Raw genomic sequence first — 12,289 nt, 5'->3', positions numbered from 1 at the left:
GAACATTAAGAAGTTAGAATTTTTTTCACTTTGTCATTCAACCTCCATTAACTGCTATGATTGAAGCTGGACAAAATAAACATATTTTCATTATTCTTCAAGCGAGATAAATTGCAAGAACTTTTTACACAGCGATACACTTTCACACAATCAAATAATACAAACTAGTGCATAAGGTAGTAATGGAAAGATAATGAAGTTCTGAAATGGGCAGAGAATATTTATTTGAAAGCTGGGAGCAGCGCAAGTTAGTGAAGAAAAAAAAGATGTAAAAATAATTGATCAAATATTTATGTAATTTCCTTTTAAAATAGTGAGATATCGATCCTGCTTGCATAATGTGAGCGGTCTGTCACATTTTCTTGATCTACATCTGCCATCTTAATTGATTGAACTATCCAGAAGTGAGTTGCACCGATATGCCCTCTGGTGTTTTCAAGGGGAGATACTAACTGTGAAACCCTCTATAGCTGAACCATTTTTATGGATTTCAGTGTATACATATGGAAATGTTATGGATTCTTTACGTACTCCTTATGGAAAATCTCGTGGAATATGTAAATTAGTCCATGAGATCTGTAGGTTGTCCATATCGAACGAAATTAAAATTCCATATGGAATTTGGCAATAGTCCATATGGAATTTGTAAATGGTCCATATGGAATTTGTAAATAGTTCGTATGGAATTTGGTAATTGTCCAACCCATATGAAATTTTCCAGGCATACTTAAGACTGATTTTAGACAGGTTTTTAAAGAGCTTTCTGCCTCAACCAAAAAAATCTGCTTCAGATTTCTATTAAACTAACTAATGGTTCTTAGACATTATTGAGAATCAATGATAAATATTCACAATAATTTTTAAAATGGATCATAAATTTTATTTTGACAGACATTATCAGATAAAGATTTAGGTTTTCATGTCCTCATTTGCTTCCTTGCATACAAGACCTAATCAATGATGGCATCACTTAAGTCTTTTTCATTTCATTGAAAGTTTGGTTAGATTTCACAAATATTTCAGCCATAACTTTAATTGAAATTGTGGTAAGATCTCACTAAAATTTCACTGAAAAATTTGTTTTTCATAAAAAATGTGACTAAAACTTTCGTGAGAATTTACTAAAATTTTTATTATTATATAGTATTTTACTGAAGTTGCACTAGTGTTTCACACATTTTCAGAAGTTTTCAAATAAATAATGGATTTAAATTGAACAGGACTTTATTAACCAAGGTGATATTTAAGTGTGCATGAAAACAATTATACAGATGTTGTAAACCATTTTCAGAGCAATCAAAAACCTTTCAAAGGCTTGATGAAGAAAATAGGCACCAACAACTGCTTCTAATAATGAATTATGGCAGTTCTCCCCATCCACCTTATTTTTTCAACTCCCCATTGTTTTGGTGCCAGAAGGGGAGATTTCTTTAGATAAAATCCTGGCAGAATCACTGTGACATTCCTTCTATAGATCATCAGGAAGGGATCATTAATCCTATTATCCAAGGAGGATAAATCAAAGGTTTTGCCTCCACCCCATCTCATGAAGAGTTACATAATGATGAAAACCACATTTTAACCTCACCTTCCCCAAAGATGGAGTCCAGGAAGGCTAGACCTATGTTTACTTGAGAGCAAGACCAGGACAATGATGCCCTTTCAATCTTGGTTGACTCTGACAAATTTCCAGCAGAACCAGTTGTGACAGGGCCTTCCCTTCCATTTGGGTTCCCTTCTTCATCCCACCCTTCAGAGCAGGTGATGGAGGCAGTAGATGTCTGTTAATTAGGTTAGACACCTTCCTTAAGAGGTGTGCTTTTATGCTTAGACCACTGATTTCCATCTCTAGTTATTGGATCCATTCCTCTTCTTGGTTCCATAAGCCTCACCCCACCCACCCCATCCCTCTTGGATTCTGGTGCTTCCCAGGTGTAAATGTATGCTGGGACCTGGGATAATATCATAATAATAATAATCATAATAATAATGAGGACTTCATATAGCGCCTAATCTTTAGAAGCTCTAAGCGCTTTACAGCATTAGACAACACCTCATTATAGGCCTCAAAATAAAAGCTAGGATCCTAATCATGTTAGCCTCACATGCTGATCTCTTTTCAGTCACCTTCTGCAGTTTGTTGAAGGATGAATCATTGTTTCCAGCAGCCTTAAAAGACTTATTGGATACTATGGCTAAAATGTCATGGTATTCTTTTTTTTAAGTCTGAATGGCACTTTCTGCACCTCCTGTTGAGATTCTGTTTTTGTATAGTCTTCCAAGTCTTTTGCAGTAAAACTTTGTTGAGGGCTGCATCATTTGTTGCCAAGATGCTCTTCTGTGGCTTAACAAGACTTGAAGGACCAACAACACTTATCCCTGGCTTCAAGTCCAGGCCTGACTAAACTGGCCAAGAAGCATACCCACCATGACCAGTAAGTTTGACCTTTGCCCAAGTTGTTCAGACAATGTCAGCTTCAAACATCACAAATATTCTCAGTTTAAATTCCCTGCAAACAATCTTTCTCAAGTGGTCATAAGAGGAAATCTTCAGACTCCTTCCTTAAGGAGGGAAGTAGTAGTATGGAATCACACACCACAACTGCGAGACATCACAAGATGCATGCAGTAAGTTCCAAATGCATTTATTTAGGCAAACTTATATTAACAAAAAGTACATGCATACTTATCTTGGGCATGGCATGTATGATTATTAAAGAGAAATGGTATAAGCTTGTTTCAAAAGTAATTTATTTAATTTTCTGTTTTCTTTTTGGTTCTGCCTGATTTAGATTTGTGTATAATTTGATCGAACAATGACAAGAATTGAGCAGTCATGAGTTGCTGTAACACTACTTCTCCCTTTTATTCAATTATTGTTTGTTTAAGCATCATTGCATTTGACATTTTATGTCAGTATACCAGTAATTACGTTTTTGTTTTGCCTTGAAATTGTAAGTACCTAACTCACTAAAATTTGATCCCAGTATGGCGACACAACAAATAACAATCCGGTTTGATTCATTGCTCGCAATTAGGCTAGTGAACGTATTTACATAATGGCGCCACCGCATGTACATCATAGGTTTGAACATGCGCCAAATGAAGTACAGTCCACTGAATGAAGTACATCCTTAGAGTCGAATCATGGGCACCACTGCACAAAACTTTAATGATATCTGCAAAATACAATAATGAAGTGTCAGAAATAATCTTTCGAAAATTATGCTAATACTGTTAAAGCCAAGTTGTAGTTTGCTTTGATGTAAGCAGCCTTACACCATACCTGTCAACTCTCATGCTGGGAGAGGAAAAAAACTCCCAAATTTTGGGTTCACTCCACACCTATCTCCCAATTTCATAATATCTTCTGATTTTTGTTGAGAACTCCTGATTATTACATTATGTCTTTGATTTTAATTTCTCATAAAAAAAAAAGTCTTACATAAATAGATATATTTTATGCAATCCATGGAAGGCATGTTCTGTTGTATCACCTGTGAATATAGTCCTACATGTAAGACGTATCATATGTTATTTATGTTTTAGTGCTATGACCCTGGTGCCCGAAACATAAATATCAGCATCAAGGTCTTACATGTAGCACTACTGTGAATGTTATTGTGATGAAATAATTACTTTACTAGAAAGAATTCACTTCTTCACTAAATAGGATGTTAAGTTTAAACATTCACGTAAATTTATGATTTTTTTCACCAACAACAATACAAAAATCAGAAAATAAGCTAGAACAAACAATAAACCACAACAATAAAATTGTTGGCAATTAATTTCAATCCCAAGAATGATTACCTTGAATGCTGTAGCTCCATTCCCACCAAAGAAACTTACACGAGTAAGCACCTGGCATTTTTATACTGTATATAACAATGTTAATTACCATCGTTAAAGTAAAAGAAGGAATGAAAACGTATACCATGCAGCATATGTGTCCTCAAAAAATTAATTCAAAATATTTATGTTTTATAGTAGACAATACTAAATGCCTTATGAGTTATCAATAAGGGATTACGGTCGGATATACAATGAGGGGAAAATAGTTGCCACATATATGGTACCGTGAGGCTGCCTATTTAGGTAACTTTAGTTCAACAGAATTGGTAATCCTTTATTTCTCAATCAGTTGTTGGTGGTTGCGTAACACACAGTAGTGTAGAACATGGTTTCATTGAATCATAATTTGTAATTAGTCGTACTGGCTTTCTCGCTTGTTTATTTAAGACTAACCTTTACTTATTGTGCAGTATGGCAACACCTGACCAGAATATGAAAATAGGACATGTCCTGGGGGAAAATAAGGCGTGTCACAGGGAGAAACCATGTATCCATTGCGAATTTTGCCCATATTAGACTCGGAAGATGGATCAATATTTAGTGAAAACAAGACTTTAAAAATGCCACGAAAAGCCTCCTGATTTTAGGCAATTACATATCAATGTACTGGTACAGTTGCCGGTCAAAATTCCCTCTTAACACAAGCTGATTTTGGGGTTTTAATGATTAACTGGCCTGTAATGCTGTCAGAAAACGAAAGACAAATCCACCATCTATCGACAAAGGGGATGCCAAAACATCAAGCTTTAAACTGTGTGGAAAGTTTGATGTTGCTCTGCCAAAACACAAAGCTAACATAGCCTGATGTTGATCTTAGTTGATCTATAATGAGAATTTCAGCCTTTATTATTACCATTCTTCGTGAACATGTTAAGTAATGCTTGTTATGTGTCTTGTACAATTAAACGTGCGTACCTTTTCATAAATGTTACCTCAGTTTGTAGGATCGCTTATATCATTGAAAATGAGTAACTTGTGAGCATGTTATGTGAAACAATGCAATTTGGTCGAAGCAATGATTAATGCAAAATCTGCATCTAATATGTTTGTGATGGATTTTAAAAAATTCTATGCATGCTTTGCACTGTATAAGTACTGTACATTAGAGTTTATCCTGGTCTTCCGGGTAAACTCAACCGGCCCACAAATTTCAAAGTCTGTATTAACCTTTAATTAATTTTGTGTTAGAGAAATCAGAAAATATGCACATGCAAAATAATAACAAAATCAATCATAGTACTTGATAACAGCTCAATAAGTATTAGGTCACCAAAAATGATTTCTTTTACATACATATGTCTTAGGACAAACAATTTTTTTATTTTTTTGTGTCCAAGATTTACAGCCTTTACAATAGTCAACAAAAAGACCTAAAACCTGTCAAGTGTTAGACACTGGCCCGCGGATGAGCTAAGCTGACCACACAAATACACACACACACCTCTCTTCCAGGTCTTTAATTTTTCCTAAATTATTTAGCTTATATGTGAATATATATGGTAATCCCCCATATTAGAGATGCTGGATCATATCCTTTCTCAAGACTTCATGTACATGGGAATGAATTTCATTACCACTCAAGGGATAGTTTATGTTCCCTTAACAGGACTGGTCAGATTCTGTCCCTCATAGAGGGTCTTGACATTGGTATCAGTTTCCCATAATCTCTCTTCTGAGAACTCTGAACACAGCTCCAGAATAAGTTCCCTAGGGCCTCAGATACCTTTTGGATCCAATATTTGTCACCACATGAGTTTGTGGCTAGATCAGGACTGCAGGTTATAAGTCCAATTCATACCCTGGAACCCCCCCACTACTTTATGTACACAGATATATCTGATTTGGGTTGGATGCTCACCTGGAGCCAAAAGGGTTAGTTCTTCAGGGACTGTAGTCTTAGGAACAATTGACCCTTCATATCTGCAAGCTAGAAATGCAGGGAATGTTTCTGGCCCTTAAATGGGGTTATCAACTGGCATCTTAAGGCTTGTTCAGATGATGTGTTGTTTGTATAGAATAGTCTCTCCACCAGTCAGTAACTTAAATTTGGTAGTGATCATTTGTGGACGTATTTTCTACAAGACTGAACAAAAAGCTTTCACTTTGTGTCTCCCCAGTGCTTGGCAGATCAGAGGGCCTGGCAATGGACACTTACATTCTGAAGTGGGATCATCTGTAACTTTCAAAATAATCCCTCCGATTCTTCACCAAGTCAGATCACCATGTTTTGGTTTATACTGAAAGTTCCCCTGTGTCCCCAGTGATTAATGTTCAGCAATCTTGGTTTGTTGGTAGTTGAGTCCAGGAGATTACCTTGAATGTGAGACAGTCTATCACAGTACAGGGGATTTATCCTACACAACAAACACTCTACATATTTTCTACCCTGACACTTAGCTTACATCAGACTGTCAATCAGCTAAGGCCAGTTTTCAAGCAAGTAGCCTACTGCAATCGCACAGGCCCAAAGGCAATATTCTTCCAAATGTCCTGCTGCCAAATAGAGAATCTTCTGTAATTGGTGCAGTATTAAACATGTTGACCCTGTCTGTTACCTTTCAACTACAGATGTAGATTTTTTTCTCTTTTTCGTTCAAGGAAGCTTCTTTTTCTTCCTCACTGGTTTCTGCTTATTAGTCCCATGCCATGAGGGATCCTTCTTTCATGAGAATTTAAGCCCATGAGGTTAGGACTATTGCTGCATCTTGGGCCTACTTTGATTAGTCCTCTTTGGAGAATGACATAAGAGTCACCTTCTGGCAGTCTCACTCAACCTTTTAAATATTTGTCACACCAGAGCAGAGGGTTTTGTTCATGGGGGCCAGTTGTGACAGCACACTATGTGGCCAAGCCATTTTCCTTCTGACAGTAGGGGACACTCCAAATGTAAGAATAAATACAATTTTCTTAATAGCAGTTATGTTTTGAGATCTCCTAACTGATATGTTCAACGGTGCAAATAGCAGGTAATGTATTACTGCTATTCCAAAGTAGTGGGGGGTGGGGTAAGCAGGGGAATGTAATAATGCATCTTATCTGATACTATTGCACAGATTTCCTACTTCCACCCTGCTCTTATGTCCTAATTCACAGTCCAAGTCAGAAGAGCAGATTATATATGTTGGATATGACTAAGGAATCAAACTCCAATTACTAATTTGAGGTGGGAATATAATTAGCTTGGACTGGGATTTAGCAATCTAGTAAAGGTAGCAATGCAATAGTAAGGGGGCAAATATTCCCTAACTGAAATTAGTTGTACCCTCACCCTTACAAACAAATAAATTCAAATTTGTTTTTTTCAGCCTGCCCAGCTGGATCGTTTGGTGAAAACTGTAGCATCACTTGTGGACATTGTAAGGATCGTGTGATGTGTGACGGAGTAGATGGCAGCTGTCCATATTCTTTTTGTGCAGATGGCTACATCTCAGTATTTTGTAACATAGGTAATGTATATGTTAACATATCTGAGTTTTAATATTCGGCCATTTGCCATGAAACTTTGTGCATGATATTGTCACCATTTTAAGAATTGCATATGAACATTAATGAACATTATCACTTTTGTATAATTTTTAAGTTATTGCCATTTAGGTCTTGCATCTGAATGCATGTAAGACTAAGTCTTCTAAACATTGCATGTTTTGTTGGGGGGGGGGCTCAATCGCTGTGAAACTTTTTATGCTTTCTAAGTTTTTGCCCTATTGATTTATAGATGGGTGAAATGTACAGCAGAATTTTATGAACACATTTACTCTTGCAGTTTTTAACATGATTGCTGTGAAACTTGGTACATATTATGCTCACTTTCATCAGATGTATATGTGGACCAGTGATTTTACTCACTCTAGACTTTTTGATACAATTGGCACCACAATTGTTAAATACACAGCTCCCTTGATAACTCGCGCCCTGATAACTTGCAAACCCGCTTATAACGCGGTGTCCGGCGTGGATCCCGTTTTTTTTAAAGAAAATATTTTTAAAAAATGAAGAAAATCATGATCAGAACTGATGAATGAAACCTTGATATATCGCCCGTTTTATCGTCGAAAATGGCGGTTAGTGCCTGAAAAGTTAGAATCAACATTGTGAAATTTTCAGGTTTTAATAAGGAATCACATATCTTGTTAGATTTTATCGGAAAAAATATTTTCTCAGTTCACTGTAAATAATAATACTGTATATGTATACGGCGAAACAGCGATCAATGAATTATAGTAAATGCTAACAGGTGGCAACACTGAATGAAATGAACACTAATTAAATATGTCTTGTCAGGGAAAATTAGTGTTTTAATCTTTTCATTGTGTTGCAGTGTAAGCAGTATAATCGTTGCATGTTCTCTTCTATTCAAACATGAAAAGAGTCAATTGACCGTCACATCGATGCCTGCGAGCACATCTGTGAGAACCTAATTAAGTGCCGGCTGCGTTTTGATCGACGACTTGGGGAAGTGTTTGTTGCATTGTAAAAATCAATTAAAATAGACCTGCTTTGTTTTATCACGTTAAGTCGGTCTTTTGTATCAAATCAGGTAAAAGACGTACAAAAATAGAAAAGTTCAAAGGAATGCAAATCCTACATGCATAAACTCTTGTGGTCAATATCGTGTCTCAACATCAATCAATTTAATTGGACCAATCGAACATGGTTTCAAATAGTATGTACTTATTGTCATTAAAGTATACATTAATCAGTAATTTATCCTAATCATTTGTAAATGTGATCATGGAGATCAAGGGAATCAAGCGAAAGGCGTACTCGGTGAATGAAAAGCTTACTGTCATAGAGAGGGTTCGTAATGGTGAATCAAGATCAAAAGTTTGCAGTGAACTTAAACTTGCCAAGTCGACACTCAGAGGTTGGCTCAAGGATGAGAAGAAATTTCGGGATTATTTGCATGAAGTTGATTCTGATGATGGATTTAAACGGAAACGGGCACGCACTGCAAACGACACAGAATTAGATGATGCTGTGTACACCTGGTTCACACAGCAACGTGAACAAGGTGTTCCGATTTCGGGAACAATTCTCAAGGCCCAGGCAGAGAAAATGGCCAAAACTATGGATACTGATTCAGATTTCATGGCAAGCCATGGATGGCTTTGTAGATTCCAGCGCCAACATGGAATAAAACAAAATTCGTTGTCAGGAGAGATACGCTCAGCAAATCAGGTGGCCGCATCTTGTTATCCCAACCAACTCCGAGAGATACTGACCCATGATGGATATACAGACGACCAAGTTTATAATTGTGATGAGGCTGGTCTATGCTATCGGATGATGCCAGACAAAACTCTAGCTACCAGACATGATACACACAAAAATGAGGGTTTCAAGCTGAACAAAGAGAGATTAACATTTCTGTTTTGTGTTAACAAAACTGGCACACATAAAATGAAACCATTATGTGTTGGCAAATACAAGTCTCCCCGTTGTTTTCATCACATGAATATGGACACCCTTCCATTTGTATATAGAAATAGTGGAAATGCATGGATGACTGCAACAGTATTTACGGAGTGGTTTTCTAAGATGTTTGTCCCCGCCATCAGAAACCACCTGCTATCCAGGGGCTTAGAGGAGAAAGCTCTACTGCTATTAGACAATTGCCCAGCAAATATTGTCGTATTCTCACTCGTGTATTTGTATTAAAATATTTTTTTTTTATTTTTTTTTTTTTTTTACATGTCTGACGTTTAGACGCATTAAATTCGTGGTTGGTAATGGTTTATCTTTGTGAATTTATTTTTTTACATTTTACTCTATCTATCTATCTTTCTATCTATCTATCTATCTATCTTTCTATCTATCTATCTATCTATCTTATCTATCTATCTAGTGATAGCAGATTTTTTTTTTTTAGAGCAACACAAGTTTCGACATTGTCGTTTTTCAATATGAATGTTATCTTTTTTGATAAAAGAAATCTTGATTCATTTTGAACAAACAATAAAACTAGAATGTATCCAAATCAACACAAAAAGCAGTGACGTAATACACAATGTGTTTAGCGATACACATGTTAAGAGTATTGATACCTCGTGGAATAATGTTTGTTTTTACGATCTTTTCAAGATACTTTATCCAGAAATTAAAGGTAATTTATAAAGAAAAACGAACAACACCTTTATAAAGAAATATTTATTCACAGTTATTTTCAGCACGATTATAAAACGAGTATTTAACAATGCAAACCCAACCCCCCTTTCGCCTCTCTCTGTCAATCTCCATCTCTTTATTAGTTTTTTTTTATAGGTCCCTCGGTAACTTGCGCCCTCGCTTATAGTGCGGTCGATGTTTTTGAACCCTGTTGTGCGCGAGTTATCAAGGGAGCGGTGTAGATGTATCTTGGGATGAATGTGTGTTTTGCATGAAAATATATTCACAGTGACCTGTTTTCCAGGTTTATTCAACGTTTAATTAAGCTACTCACTGTTGTTAAAGAAATGGGAATTTTATGAGCTCCAGCTTATTCCCATGTCATGGTTGGCCTTTTAAACTTAACAAAGATGTCTTTTTTTTTCTCCGTAGATGTTAGACATGATATCTTGCTTGTTATCAGAATTCTGCATGAAAATTATGTCCACAATAGATTTTTGTTGAGTCACAGGTGACCACTATATTCATTTGTCATCTGTGGCTGCCTGTGCAGAAATTTCCTTATTTTTCATGAATATGCATAAACCTGCTTAACCAGTCACTGTAAGCATGAGTAAAATTTTCTCGCCACATTGTTGAAAGAGACAATCATAGTTTCTACTCCAAATATTGCCACTTATCAATCAATAAAACACTTTCATTGATTTATAGTGGACTATTAACATGTGTTGTTGATGATGTATTTATTTTTATGTGATTGTTGTTGTGGGGTTTAACGCCATTTATCAGGACACAATAGGCTATACATGGCGGCCAGTATTAATGGTGGAGGAAGAACCCTGGAAAGAACCACTGTCCCACAAGAAGCTACCGGCAAGCTTTCTCACATACCCACATTGGCTGAATCCGAGACTCGAACCCTCACAGACAGAGGTGAGATGGCAATGATCTGTAACGGAGAGCGCTTTAGACCACTCGGACACTCAGGGCCCTATTTTTATGTGATAAAGGAACATAGATTATGCTGGTGGCTTGTGATGATGGTGGTTTCTTTGACTTGGATACTTCTTTATGCTTTACCTGACTAAATATTGTTTCTAGCCAACATTTTTAATACTGTTTCACACACAATAGCAACCAGATTTAAATTTTATGTATGAAATTTAAATCTCTAGAACCAGTTTTGCACAGTATTAGTTTGCTAATTTCAGTCACCAAACTGCAAATTCTTTTTCTGTAGTTCAATACATTCTAAACATTTTGAACTTTTCAGCTTGCAATAGCTATGTATTTATGGTGAGGAAGCGGGATATGTTTTTGGCACTGGCAAGTGAAAACTGTTGCACTTTTTTCTCTCTTCATTTTAGCATGTCCTGATGGGTTTTACGGATTTTCATGCATGGAATTATGTGGCAATTGTAAGAATGGAGTGCCTTGCAGTCATGAAAGTGGGATTTGTCCAGACAGTCTGTGTGCCCCAGGATATTTGACTCCATGGTGTAATAGAGGTAAAATAGGAATACTTTATCTCGTCAAATCATGCCTGATTTTGAATTATTAAAGTAAACTGGTGTAAAATATATAGCAATGTGTACTGTGTAAAAAGCATCAAAACCATTTGATTTCCATTTATGCAATACACAACAAAAAGAAATGCAGCTAAAATATATATTCTTCACCTGAGTGTGCAACTAGCTATGGAGTTGCATGTATCAATCAAGGTGCAACATGGACATTAATTCTGAGTGTGCAACTGGCCAATGAACTGAATTTCAGAAAGAGAAATTTCTGCAACTAGCTTAGAAGCTGTAGAGGTACATGTAGTATTATGGGCAAAAGAATGAAGCATCATGAAGTCCCACACATTATAGACTAGTAAGAGAATATTGATTTGACCTGTCTTCATCCATCTGTCTGTTCATTCGTATGCCTTGCTGTCTATTGTATATTCCTTGTGGCTTTATTTCAGTAAAATCAAATATTAGTTTTTTTCATTATAGCTCTTTGTACCATGCTCCCAGACTTTTCAGGTAATAATTACGTATTAGGAATGACTTATATTTTATACATAATTTTATTTATTTTGTACAATATTATATTGTGCATATAATATACACTATTTTTTTAAAATAAAAATGTTAATTACTTAGTTTATGCCTTATGTCTATTTAATAGGTGTTAAAATACTTCTTGCACAAAATTTATAAAGTACTTTTAGATACATATGATGACATTGACCAGAAAATTCACTGAGCTATAGATGTGGATAACATACACGATGCTGTACAAAATGAACTATACCATAGTTTTATTACTGTATTGACTGAAG

General features: G+C 36.0%; 1 protein-coding gene across 1 annotated transcript in view; it reads left to right on the top strand.

The window, feature by feature from the left end:
- Positions 1-12,289, top strand: part of LOC149803001 (uncharacterized) — a 326,500-nt gene that overhangs the window by 60,435 nt on the left and 253,776 nt on the right. The window contains exons 11-12 of the mRNA XM_089953863.1: positions 7,161-7,301; positions 11,328-11,468. Of these exons, the coding sequence (XP_089809989.1) occupies positions 7,161-7,301; positions 11,328-11,468 (282 nt within the window). The remainder of the gene's footprint in view (positions 1-7,160; positions 7,302-11,327; positions 11,469-12,289) is intronic.

The sequence above is a fragment of the Sinohyriopsis cumingii genome, chromosome 3 (genome assembly GCF_028554795.1).
Source record: "Sinohyriopsis cumingii isolate HCF-2022 chromosome 3, ASM2855479v2, whole genome shotgun sequence".
Taxonomy (NCBI): domain Eukaryota; kingdom Metazoa; phylum Mollusca; class Bivalvia; order Unionida; family Unionidae; genus Sinohyriopsis; species Sinohyriopsis cumingii.
Note: the sequence above shows the minus strand (reverse complement) of the source record. Positions and strands in the feature narration are given on the sequence as shown.